Source organism: Rhineura floridana, chromosome 12, assembly GCF_030035675.1.
Source record: "Rhineura floridana isolate rRhiFlo1 chromosome 12, rRhiFlo1.hap2, whole genome shotgun sequence".
Taxonomy (NCBI): domain Eukaryota; kingdom Metazoa; phylum Chordata; class Lepidosauria; order Squamata; family Rhineuridae; genus Rhineura; species Rhineura floridana.
Window position 1 is genome coordinate 1,365,172 of NC_084491.1, and position 26,260 is coordinate 1,391,431.

Consider the following 26,260-nt stretch of genomic DNA (forward strand, 5'->3'; position numbering starts at 1 on the left):
CAGCAATTCAGTCTATGGACTCCCTGAATTTAGGAAAGGCAGTGAAGAAACCATTTTATCTTTTGCCAAAACTCTCCTATGGTAGCACTAGATAACTTTAGTGAGAAATGTATGGCTGCAATATTTTGTCAATTAATCAGTTACATTTTAAGTTGTGCCCATCACTGTAGCTTCTTTCCTGGCCCCCTTCAGCACATAAGTAATTCTCTTTGCCTGAGATGTATTTTCTCCCGGGGGGGGGTAGAACAAGTGAAAGAAGACAATTATCATAAAGGAAGCTACATCAGGCCATTTTATGAAGTTGTGTTTGTTTGCTAGGCACATCAGCATCTTCCAATTTCATTGCCCTCCTGAGATTGTATCTATTTCCTCCCCCATTTGGAGAGGCAGCTGCTGAGCGCATACGTAATGGGCCTAGTTATTTCTAAGAAGCACTTTGGTTCTTCTGCCAAGCCCTTCCAGTCAGACACCTGAACAAGCAACAGCAGAGGCCTGTGGTTCCCTCTTACTAAATGACCCCATTCAGCCCCTCCGTCTTGCACCTAGCCCCATTTTAACTCTGTAGCTGCCACTGTGCTGTTTCAAGGCTGTCCAGTAAGGGTGAGGAGCCTGTGGCCCTTCAGATTTTGTTGGACTACAACTGCTCTCATCTCTTGACTATTGGCCATGCTGGCTTGGCCAGCTGGGAGCTGGAAGCTGGAGTCCAACCGCACCTACAGGGCACCAGGTTCCCCTCCCCTGTTGCATGACAAGGAAGGCATCAAGGGTTGGCTGCACGTCACGGGGAAACGGTGGGACACAAGAGGCAGGTAAATCTGTCCAGTTCTCTCCATGTCTCCTTTTTCTAACTTATATTCAGTTCCCCTCATTTCTGTAGCAATCTGTGAAATTTTAAAAAATAAATCCTCATGAAATTTTTCCAGCATTTTAATACAAATTTCTCCTAATAAACACATTTTATAGGCAGTTTTGACTTACACATTTTTGCAAGCAGCTTCTTCTAATGCTATTGTATGCTATTTTGTATGCTATTTTGTATGCTATTTTCACTCATATATTCATTATTATGCACACTCTCCTCTAACATATGAATATTTGTAAGCATTGTTTGGTTGGCAAACTGCAATTTGAATAAGTGTGAATTTCAAAGGATGGCTCTGTGTCGGCTCTCATACAGTTTAGGAAAGTGTTAATGTGATAGATTTGGCTTGAAAAGCAAAGTGGATCTAATTTCTCACCCGTCCCTGTGGGACACATCCTGCCCCTGCTGCCCCTGCTTTCATTGATGCACCAACTGAACCCTAAACTCCCTTGAGATGCCCAGGCCCATGAAGACCCTTTGCCTGGGAGTGGCCTTTCACACTGGGCTCCTGTACTTGTGGAAGGGGGATAAACTGGATTCTGTTTGCATTTAAAGGCAAACCCACCAAACCCACACTTTCTGAAAGAATATACAAACGGAAACATAGCCCTCCTTTCAAATTCACACTTCTCTGAATTTTGCAGTGCAATTCTCCAACCAAGTAATGTGAATAAAAAAGCATAGACTAGGGTAAAATGTGAATAAAAAAGCATATATTGATGGAAATGACATACAAAAATGCATTATTAGAGGAAATTGCTTTGCAAAATGTGTTTATTCGGAGAAACGTGCACTAGAAAGCTGATAAATGTTCATGAGGACTTTTAAAAAATCAGACATGTGGAAAAGTGGAGAACTGAACTTGAGAGCGGGAAATGAGAGCCATCCCTGGCTGTGGTTCAACTTTTCGAAATGGCTTTCCCATAAGTCTAGGCCACAGGTTGCAGCATCCTTCCTGACTGCGCAGAAAGCATCAGAGTCGTCCATGGCCTGTTTGTGGGTACCAGAGCCAGGCATGGCTGAACCCAAACCCAGTAAGTGATGTAGGTGCCCCAAATCATTGTCCCTGCGATCTGTGGCTGCAGCCAGAGTCTGGAGAGCTGCAGACAGAAGGCCTGACACTCTGTTGATCAACTAGCAGTCAACCCCCCAGCATTTATACTAGGCCTGGCCAACCTGGAGGCTCCACACGGCCTGCCAGTGGCAGGGGCCATATTGTCCACCCTTGTTGCCTCTTCTGTGCCCGCAGGGGCTGCTGAAGCTGAACACACACAGTCTCCTTGTGAGCTCCCTCGGGTTACTATGAGGGTCCTCTTGGCCAAGCAGGAAAAACTTCCTAACTGTTAGAGCCATACGACAATGGAACCAATGACCTAGCGAGGTAGTGGGCTCTCCGACACTGGAGGCCTTCAAGAAGCAGCTGGACAGCCACCTGTCGGGAATGCTTTGATTTGGATTTCTGCATTGAGCAGGGGGTTGGACTTGATGGCCTTATAGGACCCTTCCAACTCTAAAATGCTGTAATTCTATGAAGCCCCAGAGGCCCTGACAGTTCAACCAGAGATAATCCTTTCAGCATGAATTCATCCATTGTTTCATGGACAGCACACAGCTTTGCGTGGCTCTTGCAATGGTCATGACCAAGGTTGCACTTAGGGATGCAGAAGAAATCAGTTCAGTTCACATTTTTAAGTAAACTGACATAATTTGCCTCTTGGGAACCTTTGGAATTTACACATTCCAAAATTTTGTGATATAATTCCCAGCTCAAAAACATACCAGAATGCATTTACAATGTGTATTTTAGGGCAAAAATGCATTTAGAAATGTGTACATTGAAATAAAATGTGTATTTAAATATGTATTTATCATAAATACATATTTAAGTACATGTGTGAATTTTTGTATGGAGTGTTTGTTTGTTTTAAAAAAAATCATCTTTGGCATCACAGATTAATACGGGATTGGGTTGAAATGAACTTATGAATAAACCTATGTGAAATTTTACAAGAGGTTCACTGAGGAGCTCCAGGCAATGGAACAGGACCAGAGACAACTGGAGCGGAAGTTATGCTTGTCTCATGAAGGCAACTCAACTTGCATAAGAGTACATAATCATGTCCACTGCATGGTGGTGAAGGTGGGAAACCGGTGTGTCACAGAGCCATCCAGCTGAGCTTTTCCGAGTGGTACAAAGGGTGCTTTCATCTAGTCCACATAACCCAGTCTTGGAGCTCTTGCAGGCCCATTTTGGAGATTTTGCAAGGCGCTTTTAGGACAAAATCAGCTCCCTCAATATGGACTTGAGTGCCACCATTGATACAGTGTCCAGTGCACCATCCTGTCTGATTCTATGGGATCCATTTCAGTTACTGGTGCCTGACGATGAGGACATGACATTTGCAGCTTAGCGTTGTGGAACCCTCTTTTCAGGCCAAACTGCACTCCCTTTTGGCCAGCCTTCCAGGGACCACATACTGCTGGTGAGCAACAAATGTTAATCTCTTACCTTTGTACAGTAGGCTAGTTTCTAGCTACATTCTCACACACCACTCTATCCACCATCCAGGCACGCAAGAGCCAGTATCAGAATTGATGAGGGGAGAGAGAGACTCTGCTTGTCATCAGGGGAGGGCTGTTTCCACCTGCCTTGCCCCACCCTCCAGCCCTGGAAGCCTCCAAACGCAGCTTCTTTCAGAAGACTTCCTGGCCCTTTGGGTTGAGCTGTGGCGGTCAGGGGGATGGAAGAGATTTTTGTATCAGTTTGGGGGTTAGTTTTTAAATATTTTTGCCTTGGCTTTGTTGTTGAGCTTCATGCTCATTTATACTTTGATGTATACCTTTCTTTCTTAATGTGGTAGTGATTATACTTTTTATTATGTGTTGTGCTACAGTATTTGGACTGTTTGTGTGAACCACTTTGAGCACACGTGTATTTGTGGAAAATGCGGTATAATAATAATAATAATAATAATAATATTCAAGGGCATATTCTAGCTAGGCAAAAGCAGGGTGTTGGTAATGGGTGTGGCCTGGGAGAGGGCATGGCCCTCTGCTACATGCTGTCTCAACCCATCCCCATCCTGGCTGGTTCATGCCACCATGAAGGGGTGACTGGGTGGTTTCAGAGTGTGAACACTTCTTTACATGGTGGGGTGATCCCCACTGCCTTGAAGGAGGCTGTGATGTGGTCACTCCCGAAGAAACCTATCCTGGACTTAGAGGTTTATGCCAACTATACCCCAGTCTCCACAAATCCACTTTTGGGGGGCCAAGATGATTGAAAGCGTGGTGGCCATGAGAAGATTTGGTGGGAGGTGTTACCAGTATGTTGATCATAGCTCTATTTCTCTGCGTAATCTGATTGAGGAGAGGCTGTGCAAGTTCTAAATAAGAGCTTGGATGCAGTTATGACCTGCAAGAGGGCTAATAAACTAAGTCTGAACCCTGACAAGATCCCACAGATGGGCAGTTCCCAGTTCTGGGAACTGGGTTGTATACCACCATTGAATGGCACTGCACTTCCTCTGAAGGAGCAGATGCATAGTGGGGGGGGGAGGGTGCTCCTAGATCCACTGCTGTCACTAGAGGCCCAGGTGACCTCAGTGACTTGGAGTGCCCATTACCATCTTTGGGTCGTACACTGCCTACAACTATTCCTGGACAGGGATAGCCTTGCCATGGTGGTCCATACATTGGAAACCTTGTGATTAGACTACTGCAATGCACTGTATGTGGGGCTACCCTTGTGCCTAATCCGGAAGCTGCAGCTAGTGCAAAATGCAGCTGCTAGGGTCCTTAGTGGCACACCCAGCTTTACACATATTACACCAGTGTTGAAAGAGCTGCACTGACTGCTTATTACCTACCAAGCCAAGTTCAAGGTGTTGTTGTTGACATTTAAAGCACTAAACAACCTGGGACCATGATATCTAGCAGACCACCAGAAGAGACCAAGCCAATCTTTTGAGGTCTTCCCAGAAGATGCTGCCATTCCACAACCAGAGGGAACCAGACACTGTGGAGGTAGGCCTTCTCAGGGAGAGCATCTGCCCTCTGGAATGCCCTTCTTGGGTAATCTGTGCGGTGGAGATACACTGTTTAACCCTTCCTTTATGTTTCACCAAGCTTTTCTGGACTCTGACTCTTTTATTTTTATTTTTCTTTTGTTTACTGCTCAGTTTATTTGAGGAGGGATTGGGGCCACTGCCTAGTTCTAATCTGCTTGTATTCTGATAGTCCGTCATCCGATCCCGATCTGCACTTTTTTGTTCCTGCTTGCTCTGGACCTTGCCAATTTGATCGGTTGTGTTTTGTTTTGTTTTGATTATTCGATCCGCAGATTATTTTTTTTAAGTAACGGGAAAAAATTGCACAGTTGTTTACGTAAATACTTAAGTAAACAATCACTGTTCCACTTGGTTTTTCTCAGTGGTGGCAAAAAATGTGTAGTTTTTAGTGTAAATGCTTATGTGAATGATCACAGTGTTCCACGTGGTTTCCTCCCCCCCCATTTACATATCAGTGAGGCCGATAATCACCTTTGAGTCTGTCTCTTGCCTCGGGCTAACTGATGTGCTGCTTCACGATTCCCCCCCTTTCGCTATTTGCTATTCTCAAGTTAGTTTGTCAGCAGCACTGCAGCAGCATCACCACCACCACTAGTGCCACCTGGTATTCTTGTTCTCTCTCTCTCTCACACACACACACCAGCAGTACAGATCCAAAAGGCGGGGGAGGGGCAAGGCGATCCTTCTCAAGTGTGGCTGGTTTACTGTCTACAGTCACAATGTAATGGCGGGAGAATGAAAAAGGGGGGCAGGTAGTGTGGGTCAGTCTCATCATCATAACGTTTCCCATGCAAAAGGATGGCGATTCGGAATCCTCTGAGGTGTCTTTTTTAGAAACATGAAATTACAGGATGACTTGATAATTAACACTGAGAACACGTATAGCCTACAGCAGGCCAGGCAGCCAATAAGTTTTGCATTGTATGGCAATAATAATGCCATTTTTTCATAATATATAATGGATAAATGGCTGTTGTTGTCAAACCTAGCACTATGAATGCAGCAGCTTTGGTTACAAAGACAATTATGTGAAAAAGGGGGAGGAATTCAGGGAAAAAAGACAACGGACTGTCAGATTCATTCAGAATCTGGGACTAAGTCCAATTTAGCAGATATTCTCCCCCATCCCTAGTTGTGGTATATAGTTGCATTTTGTTTTTATCTCACTGTAAATTTTATTGAACAGTTGCATTTGTATTGTTTTTATGTAAACCACAGAATTTTTTATTATGTTAAGCAGCACAGGTTTTTTTAAAATATATAAATAAATAGGCACAGACCAGAAATATTGGGATCTAGCCATCCCAGCTGCACTCACACAAAGAGAGACCAATTGTGGTAGGCACTTTTAGCAAAGGCTACTCAGGAGGGCCGGCTTGATTTCTGTACGGGCTTTGAGGCCCAGGAAGACCACCACCACCTCCTCCTCTCTCACCCCACAAGTAGCACCAGGAGGAGCAGGGTTGTGCTCCATGGGGAAAGCCCAGTGAGTCAAACAGCCACACACACTTTGCCTCTGGATATGTTTATTTTACTTACTGGTTAAGCACTCCAAGTGCTCTCCTTTTGCTCCCCCCCCACCTTAGGACTGTCATCTTGTCCCAGGGATGAGGTTATTTTGTTCGCTGTTGTAGACATTGTTTTTTTTAAAAGAAAAAACCTTCAAGATAATACTTTTTTGTTGTTGCTTTGATCCTTAAAAAAGAAACAGGAAACAGAAAGTCATCCAGTATATGTGTATGGTTACTTATATGCATATGTATATGGAGATATAGGTCTCTCTCAATATACATATGCTGGATATGCATATAATCAAAGGAGCGTAATGTACATTGGATATTTCCACCCATCTGGAACCCCAAAGGAGACCATGATATTGGGGCAACCTTACAACAGGAGACATTTTTCCCTCTGACATTAAAATTGTAGAAGAGAGGAAGGGAATCAGAATAAACAGCGGAATGAGAACCTCTGCCAGACCTGACCACTATTCTCCTTGTTCCATAAGGCTTAACTGTGTTCACTGTCAAGATGGCCAGCCCGAAGACCAGGAAAATGGAGGGCCCTGCTTAAATCACAATGCTCCTTGCGCTTCATCTTCCTGAAGGGACCCCCCCCCCGCAGCTGCATCAGCGACTTCTGTGTCTTCTGCTTCATGAGGAGAAAGTTGAGACACCTTCTGTGGGTCCTCTGAGGACAACGGAAACCAGACTTGGATTTTCAGGGCAGAAAGGAAACAGGATTTCCAAGCAGCCAAAAGGAATTGTGGGGGTGGGGTGGGGTGCCGCTGTCTTTTGCCCTGCAGAGCAGTGTGGCAATTTACAGCACATCTGCCACAAGTGGCTCAGTCTCTCCATGCAGAGTCAGCTTTCTTCAGATTCTTTAGCTGCTTGCAAAGGCAGGTGCATTTCTCATGAACACAACTGGGGATCCCTTCAGAAGATGTGTGAGCTTTGACACAATGAGAGCTTCAGGCTCTTGCTTTGCAAACTTTGAACAACAAAAACCCTTTAAAAGAAACTAGCCCGATTTTCCAGCATTTAGATGCTTCCTCAGGATTGCTTTTCTTAAAAAGTGTTGCAGAAGCTTCTGCAACGATCATTGTGCCGTTTTGAAAGCAGGGGCCCCAGAAGGCAAGAAGCCAAAAGGGAAATTCTGGCAGGTGTTTTTGTCTGTCTCTCTGTGTGACAGAGTTTGTGTTGCACTTTGCCTGCCTCCCCGTGGAGAGCTTTATTCCACTTTCCTTCTATAACGCCACTTTCATAAGGAGGAACGGGAGAGCAAAGAGGGTCCCTGTGACGGAATGCCGGGTGGCAGATCCCTTTGAGTCCACAAATGTCTTCTGTTCTGGCATCAGATCTGTAGTCAGCAACCTCTGCAGGGTGAAAACGAGGGAGAGCAGAAAAAGAAAGGTCAGTTCAGCAGAACAGCAGGAGCCCGAGGGCTTCTGCACTTCCTGAAAGAGCCCTTCTGTTCCAAGCCAAGCGAGTGAGTGGCCAGACAACTTGGGTTTGATGCAAGGAAGCTGGCAAGTGTCATTGGGAGCGTGTGAAGCAATAAAGCTATCATGGGGCACTTAAAAGGCAGTGAATGCAGAAGGCCCTACTTCAAAACTAAGCCATGAACTGGCCTTGACAAGCCACTATTTTCAGCTCCCCTCGCCCCACCCCAAGTGCAGTGGTGATTCTGTCAGCATTACATACTGGTAGGGATGGAAAGTTCTGCCAATTTTGGTTCTCTCAGTTTCTCATTTTCCCAATCTAAAATTCCTTTCACCGTATTTCTGCAGCAATTTGCACTACAAAAAGAAACCCTCATGAAAATTCTCCAGCATTTTAGTGTAAACTTCTCCTAATAAACACACTTTTGTAGGCAGTTCTGATGAATTTACACATTTTTGCAAGCGATTTCTCACCATATAATGCATTTTTATGTTAGTTTCACTCATATATTCATTTTTATGCACCCTTTCCCCTAATATATGCATGTCTGTAAACATTGTTTGGTTGGCGAACTGCGTTGCAAAATTCAAGTAAGGTCAGATTTCAAAGGATGGCTGTGTTTCAATTCTCCTATTGTTTCGGAAAGTGAGAATTTGATAGATTCAGCTTGAAATGTGAAGTAAATTGAATGTCTTATCCATCCCTACATACCAGAGGTCCTGAGTTCAAGTCCCTATGGTACCTTTTGGGGAGGGACCATAGTTCCGTGGCAGAGGACACATCTTGCACGCAGAAGGACCAAGGTTCAATCTCCACCACCACCTCTGGTTTAAAAGAATTCAGCTGGCCACTGCCAGAGCAGATCACAACTGCTGTGATTGTTGGTTTAAAACAATGGATTGTTGTTTTAATGCATTATGTACACAGTCCTGGGATTATTATTGTTGTTGTTGTATCATGAAGGGTTGTATATAAATCTTTAAAAATAGATACATTTTACTTTGCTAGATAGACAAACAGTCTGAACTGGGGTAAGGCAGGTTCCTAATTTCCCCTCGCTGCCATTTGCAACAGGATGATAATGCTACATAGGTATAGTGTAAGGATTTCTGAGCTAGTGCACATCTGCTTTAAGTACTTGAAATGTGCTAATTGTTGCTGTCATAGTAATCCATTGTAATAATAATAATAATAATAGTCAAGACTACAAAGCCTGTGACGTCTTGACTCCAAGGAGTTTGTTCACCTCTGTAAACTGGGCAGCCACCTGACCTAATAAGGTCAAGTAAGACTCAACTGCATAAACCCACCTTTCCCCAACCTCGTGCCCTCCAACTTCCATCAGCCCCAGCAACCACAGCAGGGGAGGTTGGCCTAACCACTGAGGTGACACTTGTACCTCTCCACCACTAACACACCATTTTTAAAGCACCTGCCCTCCCTGTCATCTTACATGATCTGTGAGCTACAACATGCGGTGGCTCGGCTACTTACAAACAGTCGTCGCCGGGACCACATCTCGCCAGTGCTGTTCGATCTGCACTGGCTTCCAGTTGTTTTCCGGGCCCAATTCAAGGTGTTGGTATTAACCTATAAATCCCTATACGGTCTCGGCCCAGTTTATCTAAAGGAGCGCCTACAACGCCACCAATTATGCCGCCTGACAAGATCGGCCACTCAAGGCCTTCTCTCAATCCCGCCAACCAAAGCAGCTAGGTTGGCAGGAACTAGAGAGAGGGCCTTTTCAGTGGCGGCCCCCACCCTCTGGAACTCCCTCCCACAAGATCTTCGGCATATCTCTTCCCTGAATATGTTCCGCAAGGCCTGAAAGACCTGGCTTTTCCAACAGGCTTTTGGGATTTCTAGGGAGGTTTAATGTCTTTATGATTTAAATCCTGCTTACCATATATTGTTTACTGTTACACTGTATTTTGTATTCTATTTCGTTGTAATTTATTGTATGTACGTCGCCTAGAGTGGCCATCGGCCAGATAGGCGACACGTAAATTAAATTTTATGATTATTATTATTTTATTTATTGAGCTGTTGGGGGAAATGCCCAGTGTGAGTAGCCTTGCTGACGGTAGGCCTCAGTTCAGTTGCCATGGATGCCTGCCATGTCCCTCTGCTCTTTGACCTTGTTGAGCTTTGGCCCATTTTCCTGTGGAGACAGACTAAGGCCTGCAAGTGGGAGGTCTCCAGCTCCTGGAGGAAGGCAACGATCTTCCCTTATTGCTTCAGGGAAAAGCATGGTGAAAGACAGGTGGTGCAAGACAGGTGTAAAGCTTGTCCTGTCAGAGAGCACACATTCATGGTTGCTGGTGCTGAGAGCAGTCGCAGAGCCCAGATCCACGCCTGCTGCTCTCAGGACGCACCCTTGCGTCTGCCAGCCCGAACGGCATTGCCACCTTTTCCCTGCACAGCCTCCTGTACATGACAGAAAGAAATGGAGGAGCTCAAACTTCCCACCCTCACATCTGCATCCCAGGAAAAAAGCTTTGATAAAACCATGTTGGCTTCTAGTAATCACTGCATTGTTTTCAAGGTGCTTACAGATCGACCACTTTATAATCTGATGAAGAATTTTCCCAGGGATCGATGTCAGGCTGACTGGTCTGTGCTTCCCAGGTTCCTCCTTTTTGCCCTTGTTGAAGAGAGGAGCAACATTAGCCCTCCTCCAGTCATCCAGCACTTTGCCCATCCTCCACAATTTTGCAAATGTAATAGACAGCTGTTCTGATGGTTCTTCAGCCAGTTCCTTCAATACTCCAGGATGCTGTTCATCGGGCCCTGCAGATCTGAACTCAGGTATTCCTTGACCATTTGTCTCAGGCTGCAATCCTGCCCCTTCTACTTCACGTTTCCCGGGAGGGCCATAGACCCTCTTTTGGGAGAAGACTGAGCCAAAGTAGGAATTGAGCACTTCTGCCTTTTCTTTGCAATCTGTTATCATTTTGCCATCCTCATTGAGTAGCTGTGCCACCATTTCTTTTCTCTGTCTTTTACTATGGACATACCTGAAGGAAGCTTTTCTGTTGCTTTTGGCATCTCTCACTAACCTCAGCTCATTCTCAGCCATCTGATACCATCTGTGCAGTTCTGTGCTACCTGTCTGCCTTCGTGGCCTGGCCTTGCTTCCACTTCCTGTATGTGTCCTTTTTTGTTTTCAGGTCATCTCTAAGCTTTCTGTGAAGCCACACTGGCTTCTTCTGCTGGATTCCCCCTTTTTTCCTTGACGGAATTGTTTGCCATTTTGCCTTCAGAATTTCCTCTTTTAGAAACTCCCACCAATCTTGGACTCCTTTTCTCATTAGGGTCGCTTGCCACAGAACCTTACTTAACAATTGTTCTGAGTTTATTAAAATCAGCTTTCCTGAAGTCCAGGATGTGCGTATGGCTACTCTCAGCTTTTGCTTCTGTTAAAATCAAGAACTCTAGTATAGCATGGTCACTTTCCCCCAGAGTTCCTGTCACTGCCACTTCATCCACTAAATCATCTCTATTAGTTAGAATCAGGTCAAGGATAGCTGATCCTCTAGTTGCTTCCTCCACTTTCTGTAGGAGAAAGTTAACAGCAACTCAAGTCAGGAATTTCTTGGAGGGGCCATGTTTGGCAGAATTTGTCTCCCAACAGATATCGGGGTAATTGAAGCCCCCCATTACTACTACATCATGCCTCCTCAAAACATTGGCAATTTGCATTTCAAAAGTTTCATCCTCATCTTCTCCTTGCTTGGGTGGTCAGTAGTAGACTCCCACCACCATGTTCCTTTTATTCCTTGCCCCTTTATTTTAATCCAGATACTCTCAGTGGAGCTACCAAGCTCATCCTTCTGTATTTCTGTGCAGGGATATGTATTTTTAACATATAGTGCAACTCTGCCTTCCTTTCTATTCCTTCTATATATATTTTTGAGAAAGTTATATCCTTCAGTTGCTACATTCCAATCATGAGAGTCATCCCACCAAGCTTCAGTTATACATATCAAGTCATATTTACTCTCCCGTATTAAGAGCTCAGGTTCATTCTGTTTGTTTCCCATACTCTGGGCATTAGTATGTAGACATCAAAGATCATGTGATTTACAACCTGGCATCCTTCCCACATCTTTATGAAGACTATTATTGGGCCCCATTAGAGACATTATCTCAGTTCCTCTTACTGTGCATAAGCCTTCATCAGACGTTACCACCAAGTTTACATTTCCCTCCCCCTTAGGATTCAGTTTAAAGCCCTCTTGATGAGCTTCTCCATGCTGTGGCCAAACACATTCTTCCAGTCCTTGTGAGGTGCAACCTATCACTTGCCAGCAGTCCATCTTCCAGGAAGCATAGCCTGTGGTCCCAGAATTCAAGTCTCTCACGTCAGCACCACCTTCACAGCCAGTCAGCGGCGTCACTAGTGGGAGTGCGGGGGGGTGCGGACCTCCGGCGCGCGCCCTCCCAGGTGCATGGACAGGGGCGGCTGGCCTTGTGTGTGTGTGTGCGTGCACTCACCACGTACTCCAGGCTTCACTACCAGCGAGCGGGCACCTGCTTTCGGTCTCGCCTGCCCACCTGCCTCCGAGGAGGAGTTGGCTGCTCCAACGCCAACCCGGAGCACTTCTCTGCTCCTTTGCCAGGCAACAGTGCGGGGCGGGGCAGCTCTGGGTGTCACCCCCCTCATGGTGTCACCTGGGTGCGGTCTGCACCCCGGTAGTGACGCCCCTGCAGCCAGTCATTCACCCAGAGTATTTTTCTTTCCCTTTCTACTCCTCTTCTAAGTACCGGAGGGATGGACAAAAAACTCTTTGAGCCCCAAAGTCCTTGAGTTTCCTTTCCAGAGCTTTGAAGTCTGACATGATTTCTTTGTAGCTCTGCTTGGCATTATCATTCGTTCCCACATGGATGAGAAGGGATATCTGTCAGTGGGCTTTATGAGTGATGGCAACCCTTCCATCACGCCTCTAACTTGTCCTCCCAGGAGGCAGCATACCTGGCGAGTCCATGGATCTTCTCGACATACTTGGTTTTCATTTATTCACAGTATGGGGTCTCCCACCACTACTACTTTTCTCTTCTTCTTGCCGTGGGATGTGCTTTCATTGCCTGTGCTTGACTGAGCTCCAGCCTCTTGCTCGCTGTCGTGTGGGGCCTCCTGTAATTCTTCCTCTGCAGACGGTCCTCTAGTCTCATCCTCAAGTGCCTGGAAGCAGTTCTGTAGTTCCAGCGGTGAAGGGTGTCTTCTAGCTCTTCTGCTCCTGCCACCCCTTTCCATGGAGTTTCCTCCACTTCATTTTTGCTTTCCACAACAGTTTCTCTCCTGCTTCAACATGCTGTTCTTCACCTCTTTGCTGTTGTTGTTCTAGCATTGTTTTGAGAAATCTTTGTCTTCTTTTATACTCTTCAATGTGGCCACCTGCTATTCCAGGCCCCTCACTTTTGCTTCCAACAGCACACACTTATTGCACATGTATGCCATGTTGCTCTCAGGCAAGAAAACAAACATTGCACACACTTTGCAGGTCACCACCACTGGAGTGTCCTTCCTGTCCATAGTCTCTACTGCCTTTTCTTTCCTTCTTTCTACTTGCATTGAAATGGCCTGTGCTTTGTCCTGTCCTCCTTCAGGGTAAATAGAGTGTCCCACTGGTATGTGGTGAGCCATACAAGGGGGAAACGTTTTAGGGACCTCCCCCTTGACCTCCCCTGCCAAACTCCTCTACCAAACTCCTGTTAGCTCTCTCTGTTTGCTCCCTCTCTGACAGCTGGCTTGCTTGTATCTTCTTTTGTCCTGATTGTAAGGCTTGAGGAAAAGAAATCACAGCTGTCTGTGAACAAATTGATAGGCTTCTGCGAATATATGTATTTGTGTGTATGTGTGTTGCACCCCTAAAGTCACTTGCTTTCCAGTTCATTAGCTGTATTGGGCTGTTGTACTAAAGAAAAAGCCCTTATTTGAGAGTAACCCCATCAAGCCCAGTGAGACTTATTATCGAGTAGACCTGCATAGCCCTGGGCAATCTGTTTGGCGGTTGCAATGGTGAAAAGTGAAGCAGAGTGGTCTTTATTCCAGATTAGTGAATCCAGAATACTTTTTCTATGGCTCCGCCTGTCCGCACCAGGCTCCCAGCAGATTAGCAGAGATAACCAGGTGTTTCTGTTCAGGCCTCCCAACTGCTTACAGCTGGAAACGAAACTTAAAATTTTCCTCTCACAGAGGCCTGTCTCCTTCCAAGATGTAGCTCCCACAATTCCCTGTAACTGAGCCATGATACAAAAACCAGGTTAACAAATTTACAGAAATTTACAATTTCATGACACCGCCCATTATTGACTTTGGCTCTGCCCACTGCTGGCATGCATGCAGCCACAAAAGAGAATGTGGCCGACCTGTGATATAAATAAATTGCCTCAGTGAGCTCATGCCATCAGTCTGAGATCCTGGACAGCTTTCAAGATGCAAGACGTCAAACTATCTAATCAATCCTTGGTTTGAGGGAACAGAGCAGATACAACTTCATTCCAGGAAAATATTTTTAAAGGACTGTACACATTTTATTGCACGACAAAGTTCAAAGAATCAGAAATGTGCCTCAGCATGATACATGGATTACAAGAGTTAATGCTTCCAACTATCAGAAAAAGATAAAACAGAATATTTACAAATTTGCTGAAACTCAGTTGCATTCTAAACTTTTCAGAGTTTTGTGCCTTCAGGTAAACATCAGCCAACTGATGGGCACTTCTGGCCTCCCTTGACCATTTTTTAAGGAAATTAATTGTCAACTGAAGAGTGCTGTGGCATCTATTTCCATAGCACTTGCATTGTTATGAGGACCATCTGTGTGGTTAAACTATGTGCCGGTTCATACACGTGAACTGACATGGAAGTGCAACCAGACAAAGTGCAACATGGACTGTTTGCCCAACACAACAGGACCCTTTCAGTGGAGTTTGCACAGGTATAGGTGAAAAATCAGGCGGGACTTCCGTTACATCAACCTCGGCCAACCCATACACCTTAGGCTACAAATCCCATCAGCACCAGCATCATGAGGCCATGCTGCCTGGAGCTGATGGGAATTGTCCAAAACATCTGGAGAGCACCAGGTTGGAGGAGACTGCAGTCCATCTCCAGACCCCACCCACCCTCACCATAGCTCATCTTCACTGCCTCTTGGCCAGCTACCCTCTCCTATTCGCCTCCCTTTGCTGCAGGCTGCCACCCGGACTCTGCTTCCCAGCCAGTGTCCCTTGGAGCCTTTTTTCTGCTCAGAGAACAGAAACAAATCGCTGCTCCCTCCAGACCGGAAGGAGAACCACAGAGTTATCTTGACGCAGAAGGTGAAGGAACTGAGAAAGTCAGAGAGCTCTTGCAGGCTGTTTCCCCAAGCTGCAAAAAGCCTAGGAGGCGTTCATCATAAAAACAAACTTTAAAACACTTTAAAACAAAACATCTTCAAAAATGTTACTTAAAAAAAAGCTATGAAAACATCTTCTAAGATTAAAAACATTTTAAAAAGAAAGTTTAAGAACGTATTAAAAAGCAATTCCAACACAGATACAGACTGGGATAGGTCTCAACTTCAAAGATTTGTTGAAAGAGGAAAGTCTTCAGCAGGCGCCAAAAAGATAACAGAGATGGCACCTGTCTAATATTTAAGGGGAGGGAATTCCACAGGGTAGGTGCTGCCACACTAAAGGTCCATTTCCTATGTTGTGCGGAAGGGACCTCCTGATACGATGGTATCTGCAGGAGGCCCTCACCTGCAGAGCGCAGTGATTGACTGGATATATAAGGGATAAGACGGTCTTTCAGGTATCCTGGTCCCCAAGCTGTATAGGGCTTTGTACACCAAAACTAGAACCTTGAACTTGGCCCGGTAGCAAATGGGCAGTCAGTGCAGTTCTTTCAGCAGTGGGGTGACATGTTGGCGATACCCTGCCCCAGTGAGCAGTCTCGCAGCCGCATTTTGCACCAGCTGCAGCTTCCGGACCAACCTCAAGGGCAGCCCCCCATAGAGCTCATTACAGTGATCCAGTAGTCCAGAAAATGGCCACAGCCAAAGGTGGTGTGAAAGAATAATGATTTGACCTTTCTAATACGGAGGATTCTATAATCAATATGCTTGTATCTGCTTATAAGAGCTGAGAGGCTTTCTATCACATCTTAAGGTCCATCTTCATAAAGGTAAATGAGGAAGTTCTGTGTGATGCCAGCTAGCAGGGGGAAAAGGGAAGCTGTGGGCAATGGGGATACGTGAAATCTTTCTGTTAGAGGTTTGCTTCTAGCTAAAACAGTGGTTAGGAGTATGCAACACCTGACACGTGCAAATAACCACCCTGAAGTGTGATAAGTACCATGCACTTAACACATGCTCTGCAAACTTCTCCTCACTACTCTGAGGAGAGACAACACATGTAATAGTAACCAGTCCTCATGAAATGACCAGCTTACCATGTATGGGATAAATCAAGTAGGTTCTATGTGACGCATGTAAACCTATATAAGCCTGTGGGTCCTTGGTTCAAGAGGGAGACTCTTTGACTCTCTCTCCTGATGCACATCAGTGTATGTTGTCTTGCTCAATAAACTCTGTCCCTCTGGCACCTTGGTTTTAAATAGAATTGAGTTTTAGAGTTATTTTTCCTTCCACACTGGTAAAAGGCACCCTAGCCACTGAGGTCACCTTTGTCTAGCGACAGAGATGGATCTAGCAGCACCCCCAGACTAAGGACCTGCTCTTGCAGAGGGAGTACAACCCCATCTTCTTTAAGTTGTGGCTGTAGGGCCTGTCAAGGTGAACTTCAAAATGTATCACTACACTGCTGGTTAAGCACCCAGACCAAGAAGTCACCTGTCGGGGATGCTTTAACTTGGATTCCTGCATTGAGCAGGGGTTGGACTCGATGGCCTAATAGGCCCCTTTCAATGCTATGATTCTATGAGCCAAACATACAAGAAAACATCTGAGAAGTTCTGGAGCCTTCTGTAGTCCATTTAATGGATGTGCAGGTGTAATCTTTTGATTAAAATAAAAATTAAAAATAAATTTAATTTTCTAGGTCTGCAGTCCTATTTATCTGGAAGTAAGATCTTTTGGAGTTAATGGGATTTACTTCTGATATGTATAAGACTGCACTATGAATATGTCTATTGTTTTCTGTTAAGACCTGCAAAAGATCAAATACTGTGATCCCAAGGTAATAATATCTAGGTAGGCTGGGGCCACTCATTAAAATAAGTAGGTAGCCCAAGAGGCCCTGCCCTCCCCCTGCCTCCAGTTTCCAGCCAGCCACCTCTTTTGATCCCTGCGTGAGAAACTCTTGGAATTAGGACATGGATGGATGTCACAGGGGACCTCTTTGTATCCTCCAAGTCGAAATCTCCGAGCCTGGTAAGAACAAGGGAAGCTTTGAAGACACTCCTCTCAGGGATGGACAAGAAAGCACCGTTGTGATTCAAAGTCAAAGATCCTCTTACATTTCAAAATCAGGAGACATTCAAGTGGTGATCAGAGCAACATCTTTTTGCATGGAACCATCAAAGGTATCTGTCTTTCCCTTCATTTTATGAACTTGGGAAATGAACTTCATTTGCAAAAAGACCTCATTAAATTCTACATGATGGATATTCTTCAGGACCTCCTCAAGCCACAGAGGACAAGAAAATTATATTGTTTATGAGATGCTGTCATACATAAAAACTAATTTCCACTTGATGAGGTGCGATTTTATCTGGGTGATGGAGGGATTCAGTTGCAAAAGAATGCACAGCTGAGTGAGGTGGAGGTGGCAGTGGACTGGTGATCTTCCTTGGCGATGCCACCAGCAGTGATGCCCAGCAGCTTCACATAATTTCCAGCGTGCAGAGCCAGGGGTTTCCCAAAAGTCACATTTGGATTCATAAAGGTTACTCATAACGATCTCAGAAGTGCTGCCCTTCCTCCTCCTGTGCCTGGCCTGCACACTAAGCCAGGCCCCTCACGGCAGCCCTGAACCCCTCTGAGTCTTGGTCCTGGCACCGCTGATCCAAGCAAACTGCACTCCTGTTGCTGCCCCTGTGAAGCTTCTGCACAGTGGTCTTGGGAAAATTCTCATTCTCATCCCAGGCTGGCAATTACAGGGGGGAGGCGGAGAGGATCAGATGCCGTCTTCTTGCTCAAACATGCGGTCTCTCTGTCTGTGCTTCTGGCCACACAACTGTCAGATGAGATTTGGAGGGCAAACAAGAAAGGAAGTGCTTCCATCTTTAGCCCCCTGGGTGACTGTCACAGGCCATCCCACCTTGCCTGGCTGGAGTCCCATATTTTGGGGCAGGAGTGGGAGAGAAAAGAGAAGAGATATTTCGTGCAGAACTATCTTAACTTCATCAATGTATATACCAGGTGAGCGGAACTGTTGGCCCTCCAGATGCTGCTGAACTACAACACCCATCATCCCTAGTCAGTGGTCATCTTTGCTGGGGCTGATGGGAGTTGTAGTTCAGCAACATTGGCGTGCCAAAGGTCCCCAGCACCTGGTACTGTGTATACACTGATGAAGAAGGTGGCTGATATTAGAACAGAATAATAAACCTGTGAGAAATAAAATCATGTAGCTGAGGAGGGGCAAACTTAGTCTTCATTATTTATTGATTTTATTTTGCTATTTATTAATTTAGTATGTAAACGACTGGTAACCCTCTCCATGGTAGCAGGTGAAGAAATAATTCACATAGTACAGCTGCAAACATTCAACCTCCCCACTACCACCTCACACAAAAAGCTGCCTGGAAAAAGAGGTTTATTGTCAGCTGTTGACGAAACGCCAATCACAGTGGTGTATGATACACTTCAGAGGACAGGTCATTCCATAAGCATGGGGCCACCACACAGGAGGCCTTCTCATGCACCCCCACACACTGACAAACCTCACTTGGCAGTGCAATCCCAAGTAGAGCCTCCTCTGCAGACCTTGATGATGGATACAGGAGGAAGGGTTATTTCAAACCAGGTAGATAGCCTAGATGGAAGGCCCAGAAGTCACAAGAAGCCTTCTGCATGCCTGGAGCACTGCAGAAGGAGCTCAACAAACTGTGGAGCATTCCCTCTTACACAACATGAAACAGGGGTGCCCCTATCTTTGACACTACGTAACGTACCTTTGGAAATCTCGCAAGAGGAGCAGCACGAGCTTCTGCCAGGGACGTGTTCAGTTTAACCACATTTGTTTCCCACCAGCCATCATGTACATAGTCAAGATAATGTCAATTCTCTGTTGTTATAGTCAAAGTTGTTACGGGGTGGATTATGTCAACCTTACAATTTCCTTCTTATGTATGAAACTTGATTCCAAAACAGTGACTGCTTGTTCCAGACTAGGGCTAGTAGTCAATCTGAATCCAGAAACGTGGGCTGCTTGGTGTGATTGTGCGCATGTGGCATGAGTAAACTATGTGTCATTATCTTTAGCCTGCTGGCTATTTTTCCCCCACCTGTGAGAGTAGAGCCACCGATTACAGATGAACATGGAAAGGTGATTCCACAAGGGCACATTGCTCATATCCTCCCCTGTACTGAGACCTGTAGAAACTGAACTGTTCAGTCCAAAACCCAACGACATGCCCATCAAGGCAAGCAGGCACATTCTTATACAGAGCATGCTGGATTTTTGTTAGGGAGGGGGGTGTACATATTTGAACCAGTCTTTGTCAACTTTCAGTACAAAAAGATCTTTGCTTGACCAAGATGAAACAAAGGGAGTCAGGGTTTGACCCAAGAGAACTCTCTCATAATAGGGCTCTGGTAATAAATGGCAGGCAGTGAATCAGACAACCAATGGGGCACAAGAGGTGCTAATGGACAGAACAGCATTCTGTCCTTCTCCCTCCCCCCCCCACTGCTTGCCATTTAGGAGGGACCAATTCTGTAATGGAGCACAGTAGAGGTGCCTGCAAAAGCAGCATGAGGCCTCTGATGCGCTGCAACTCTAGCATGAAATTGAGCTGCTGATTGTCTCAGGCTGCAGTAAGGAGAAACATAAGATGTAATTTCTCAAGCATGCCGGATCTAATTAGAGGCTGCCGAAGGGTGACATTGCTGCCTTTGCATCCGCTCGCCAGGCTGAGGAGAGCCTCTGCTCCACCAGCAAAGGAGAAAGTCTAAATGGCCAACAAGACCTCAGGGAGCAGGAAAAGCTTCTGTGGGGAACGCTGCCTTGTAGGCGGGTGGGGATTGGAGGTTGCAGGGACTGCACTCTCTCCGCACTGGGTACGGGGTCTTTTGGCAATTTAGAAAGCATTCTGTTGACCTAACCAGCAGAATCGATTCGAGTTTGTCCACAAGCCACTGCTTTTACCAGTCTGATTTTTTCTTTATCAATATTTTGAAAGGAGATATCAATAATGGAAGAAAATATCAATATTTTTGAAGAAAATATCAATACTTTGAAAAAAAATAATTTAAAAGAAAATGTTGATAAAGGAAATAGGTTTTGCTGCCACCACCGTAGCCTCCCCCTCCACTGAGATTGAGGCTGGTCAGTTTTCACGTTAGAAGAGACTTGCTGTTTTGCTTTTGGGAAGGAACGGCAAAAAGCAGCTTTCAGTGCCACCCTACCCCCACCTCCCCCTCAGCAGCCCTTTAGCCGTTAGTGTGGGTGAGACTTGGCTTGCTTCCTTCCGCTTAGGGCTTGGATCTCTGAGCGGGGGTTTGGGTGAGAGAGAGAGAGGCCTGCATTGCTATGCTGTGAGTAAAATCAATAAGAGAACAATACAGTAGAGGGAATATTCAAGGGGGAAAATCTGTTGCCGGGGGAAAGCTGCTGAAGTTCAGAGAAAGCAGGATTGCTCCGCAAGGGTGGAGAATATGTGGACCAATGAAAAATCTGGCGCTAAATCCAAACTCAGCAGAATTCTCACCCATCCCTCTACTCCTCAGACATTGGTGCCCCATACACAGCAGCAGTGAATTTGTACCTTGGCTTATGGGAACTGCCAATCTGCAAATACTACATATGGTTTCATCAGGTCCTATTCAGGTGTTCATACGTGGCTTAAATGAACTTGCAGTATTAGAGGGGAGATATAAGAAAGTGCCTTTCAAGGAATGGTTTTGTCTTTGTGGCTCTGGAGCGGTGGAAGGGGTAGAACATGTTACATTACATTGTTCTCTATATACAGACCTCCACACTCTGTTTATCTCCCCCTGTCTTTCTAGAAAATTTAGATCTTCCGAAGATAATCAGGTACAGATTTTACTTGACGACTGCGATCCATTTATTACGGGGAGGGTAGCAAGATTCTGTGTTGCGGCCATGGCACACAGAAAGTGTCTGGCCCAAACATTTTAATATTTGTTGTAATTACACTGTACCTGCTCTGTAAATGTATATAATTCTGCTATTTTAAATGTGCTGGTCTTGGACCGAAATAAATGAATTGAATTGAATTGAATTGCAGTGGAAGGAGCATGGCCATGAGAGTAGCAGCTCTGCCCCTTGTTCCATTCCTATCACCTTCCACGAGCTGAACCACCTCATCAGCTGCTGAGTGGAGCTAAAAGAATTTTTAAAATGTTTTTAATGCTGTTTTGTTTTAATGTATTTTAAGATCTGTTTTTATGATGTTTTAAAGTGTTTTAGTGCTTTGTTTGCCGCCCTGGGCTCCTGCTGGGAGGAAGGGCGGGATACAAATTGAATAAATAAATAAATAAATCTTACCTAGGCACTATAAAGTGGAGTGGCTGGGCCTTGCAAAACGCACAGTCCCCTGAGTAAGAAAGATGGTGCCTTGTGATTTGCTATGGAAAGTTATGTTCACGCGTTGCCTGGAGTGAAATTCTTTTAAGGAACAAATTCCTTTGCGGCCTTACCTGAATGGAGGTGCAAGTGGTGATCGCGCTTGTGTTGTAGACGGTGACGCTGTCACTGGCATCATGTGGCAAAGGGGAGATCTCCGTCTTGGGAAGCAAGGTGATGGGGGGCAGTGGGGGGGTCTTGGGGGAGAGAGTGAGATCCGTGCCATTGCCAAAGGCCTGAATAGCATTTCCTGGGCCCAGGAAGGAAAGAAACAAACAAAGGCAGCTTCATTGAAAGAACAGCACACCATCAAACTCTGCAACTGTGGTCTTTTGGCATGGGGGTAGGTCACCAGGCTCATCAGCATCGCCTCCACACCCCTCCCTATCGTGATGCAGCTGCTGGGCCTGAAGGCTGCTTGCTGGTCCTCCTCATCACCCACACCTCCACCATGCCTAGAATGCAGGCTGTCAACCTTCCTGGTTTCTCTTCCATGATTAAGCTTTGGCTTTTTTCTAACCAGCCTACCAGAAGTTCAGATGTTGCCAGCTCCCTCCCTCCCACAACCAGTAAACACCAGGAGCTGGAGTGACTGGCTCTTCCTCCCCCCTGACCAGTCCATGCTTATTGGAGTTCTGTGGAGCAGGAAGATCCTCACAGCAGCAATGAATGCTGTCTCATTTTGTGTTATGCTATGCCCCTGGGGCACAGATTTTGTGACTGGTGCCCTCAAAATATGCAATGTGTCCCCTGGTCCAAAACAGGTTGGTGACCACTGGCACATATCAGGGCCTGATTAACAAAGAGGCCCAGTTTCCTATCATGGAAACATAGAACCATTGGAAGGGGCCTATAAAGGCATCGGGTCCAACTCCCTGCTTAATGCAGGAATCAAACTTAAATGATTGAGGAGGCAGTCCAGCTGCTAGTTTTGAATGCCTCCAGTGTTGGAGAGCCCATCACCTCCCTTGATAATTGTCATATTGCTCTAACAGTTAGGACATTTTTCCTGATGTTCAGCCGGAATCAGGCTTCTTGCAACTTGACCCTGTTATTCCGTGTCCTGCACTCTGGGACGATTGAGAAGAGTTCCCGGCCCTCCTCCATGTGACAACCTTTCATGTACTTGAAGAGTGCTATCATATCTCCCCTCAGTCTTCTCTTCTCCAGGCTAAACATGCCCAGTTCTTTCTGTCTCTCCTCATAGGGGGTTGTTTCCAGTCCCCTGATCATCCTCGTTGCCCTCCTCTGAACCCGTTCCAGTTTGTCTGCCTCCTTCTTCAAGTGTGGAGACCAGAACTGGATGCAGGACTCAAGAGGAGACCTAACCAGTGCCCAACAGAGGGACTAGTGCTTCATGCCATTTGCAACTATACTTCTGCAAATGCAGCTTAAGATAGCATTTGCCTGTTTTCTAGCCACATCACACTGTTGGCTCATATTCAGCTTGTGATCAACAACAGTTTGGTTTTCTTAGGTCTGCCTCATTGCTAAGCAATCATAACCATATATATGATATGAGAAATATGGAATATTAAGTAACAACAACTAAGGTTGGCCTTCAATATCTTCTAATACAAAAAAGTAAGAATCAGTGGTTCCCAAATGTTTCTTCTCCATGGACTGCTTGGAAATTGCTGAGGTTCTCAGCAGACCACTTAATGATTTTTCTGCCTGTTGTTGTAGCAGTCGTAATGCGCTGTGCTAGATGCTCTTTTATGTTTGTACTGCACTCTGAACCGTGAGAATTCAAACGGTACCATAGCAAAATACTAGGGTGTTTCTGGCTCCTAACCCTCTCTGCACTCTTTCCAAGCTGCTTCCTCCAGGCTGTCCCTTCCAGTCCGTCCCAGAGCCATTGCCATTGTTGCCGCCGCTCACAGCTCCTCTCCTTCACAGACCACTGGAGTCCACAGACCCCAGTTTGGGAACCCCTGACTGGATGAGGATGACTGTACGTGCTTTTCAAGCAGACACTTCCTCCGCATCCCCAGAAAACCTAAGAGGTTTTTCTGCTTCCTGAATCTCTTATTAAACTGGAGGGGGGGATGAAAAAAGCCTGTGCATATAAATAGCCTCTCTCTGTGTCTTCTGCTTCTATGCAGACATCTCTCTCTCTCACACACACACGCACACTCACACACAGAGTCACACGGGGGGGGGGGGAGAGAAAGAACAGTTAGAGGAGGCTGCATGATTTGAGAACAGCCAAAACTCCCTCCCGCTTCCTCCCGCTCCTCCCGCTCTGTTCGGTTTGGCCCTGGGGACAATGTAGTGACTTACGGAGACAGGGATTTTCTGTAAAGTCCTTCAGAAACCTCTCACACTCCTCCTCCATGTTCCCACTGCCCCGACAGGAACAGGAAGGAGACACGATGAGGCTGGCGGCACTCGAGTCGATGTAGTTGGGTGTCATGTCAAACCCTGTCCAAGAAAGATGAGAGCAACACTTGAGTTCACCCATGACCCTGATGCACCATCCTTGCAACTATCAAAAACCTGCCACTTTTGTCCAGTATACATGAGGTACAGGCCGTCTAGGACATAGGCTTCGCATCAGTGCGTCTCTAAGGCCCAGCACATCCCTCTGCACCACTGTGAGGGAATGCCAAGGGAACCAGCAGCCGGGCAGCCCTTGTGCTCCTTTGCAGCAATGCACGGAGACTTCCTCAGCTCACATTCAACTGAAAAACTCTACGGGAAGAATCCCTTCTCTCCAGGAAGGGCAGCCCAATCTCTGGGCCACAACTGGCTGGACAAGGAAAGGGCTGGGAGCATTGCAAGTCACACAAGCTGCCCCCCCCCACAGCTGTAGGGAAGACCTCCCCTCTCCCTTGCCATTGCTGGTCAGGCCTGAGTAGACTTCCTGTCCCTGATGAATCCCCACAGCCAGTGGCCATTCCAGCTGCCTCAGGGCCAGGCTGCCACCCTCTCCGGGATTACCTCTTGGGAAACAGAGCTCTGAGCCTCACATCTGTCAGCCATCTGCCCTGTGGAGAACAGCAAGGAATTCCTGGCCTTGTGCACAAGATCAGCCGCTACCTCATCAGCAGTTGACATGGGGAAGCCTCCTGACTCCTGGGCCCATCACAGGACCTGAGGGCTCTTCCAGCTTATCCCACAGCCCTGCCTTCCCATAACGCCAGCCCTGCCCATGCCTTACAAAAGGTCACTTTGCATGCAAGCGATGGAAACCTGCAGCCCAACAGGCCCTGTCACAAAACAATGGCACTGGCTTGCAGGGCCAGCCCTGCCATAATAATAATAATAACTTTAATTTCTGTGTCGCCTATCTGGCCAATGGCCACTCTAGGCGACGTACAGAACAGTTAAAACACAATAGATAAAACACAACATACAATATAAAAACACGATAAGAACAATACAGCAGCAACAATATTAAAACAGGGCAGGAGGCATTTCAGTCTTAGCAATTATCCCTCCCCGGAGATCCCAAAGGCCTGTTGAAAGAGCCAGGTCTTTAAGGCTTTACGGAATACATTTAGGGAAGAGGCATGCCGGAGATCTTGTGGGAGGGAGTTCCAAAGAGTGGGGGCCGCCACTGAGAAGGCCCTCTCTCTCGTACCCGCCAATCTAGCTGTATTTGTCGGCGGGATTGAGAGAAGGCCCTGCGTGGCTGATCTTGTCGGGCGGCATAATTGGTGGCATTGAAGGCGCTCCGTCAGATAAACTGGGCCGAAACCGTATAGGGATTTAAAGGTTAATACCAACACCTTGAATTGGGCCCGGAAAACAACTGGAAGCCAGTGTAGATCGAACAACACTGGGGTGATGTGATCGCGGCGGCGACTATTCGTAAGCAGTCAAGCCGCCGCATTTTGTATAAGTTGTAATTTCCAGACCGTTTTCAAGGGTAACCCCACGTAGAGCGTGTTACAGTAGTCCAGATGAGAGGTGACCAGGGTGTGTACTACCAGGGGGAGCTGATGAACAGGAAGGTAGGGTTGCAGCCTTCGTATGAGGTGTAGTTGATACCAGGCTGCCCGGCTCACAGCCGAAATCTGAGCCTCCATGGACAGCCTGGAGACAAGCACAACCCCAAGGCTGCGGACCTGGTCCTTCAGGGGTAAACTCACCCCATTGAACTTCAGGTCAACATCTCCCAACCTTCCTTTATCCCCCACAAGCAGCACCTCGGTCTTATCGGGGTTCAGCTTCAGCATGAGGCAGCTGCCTCAGGCAGGAGGCAAAGTGGTGGGCCACACAGTCTGCCCTACACCCCTTCAAAGGCTGCCTGCTCTCCAATCCAGTGGAGGGGGTTCTCCTGCCACCAGTGCTGAAGTAAGATCCAACTGCCGGTTTCTTCAGCACATGGGATGGGAGGTGCCGCCTTGTCTGTGGCTTCCTGAGTTGGCTTCTTCTGCCTGCTTCTCTCCGCAGTGGAGGGTTTTCAGTGCAGGGGGGCCTTCCCACCCTTTCTTGGGTAGCCACAGGGCAAGCGTCGGCAGGCATCTATGCAGCTCATTCACTGAAGCAATGCGTAAGGGGAAGCAAACAGAACAGAACTGGCAGCCGCATGCCGGACGTCTTTAAAACACAGCGAAGAAGGGAATCATTCTCTCCCAAGCTGACCAGTAATTGTGTGGCAAGAAAGGGATGGCCAG

At 46.5% G+C, this 26,260-nt stretch overlaps 1 protein-coding gene across 3 annotated transcripts in view; it reads right to left on the reverse strand.

Moving 5' to 3' along the window:
- Positions 1-6,165: 6,165 nt before the first annotated feature.
- The window catches only part of GFRA2 (GDNF family receptor alpha 2), a 122,392-nt gene continuing 102,297 nt past the window's right edge, over positions 6,166-26,260 (reverse strand). For 2 of the 3 annotated variants that reach the window (XM_061593076.1, XM_061593077.1), the window contains exons 6-8: positions 23,919-24,059; positions 21,710-21,885; positions 6,169-7,807 (exon numbers count right to left, since the gene is read on the reverse strand). In XM_061593076.1, the coding sequence (XP_061449060.1) occupies positions 7,679-7,807; positions 21,710-21,885; positions 23,919-24,059 (446 nt within the window). In that variant the 3' untranslated portion in view covers positions 6,169-7,678. Of the gene's footprint in view, positions 7,808-21,709; positions 21,886-23,918; positions 24,060-26,260 lie in introns of all 3 variants that reach the window. The other variant, XM_061593078.1, reaches the window with a different exon arrangement.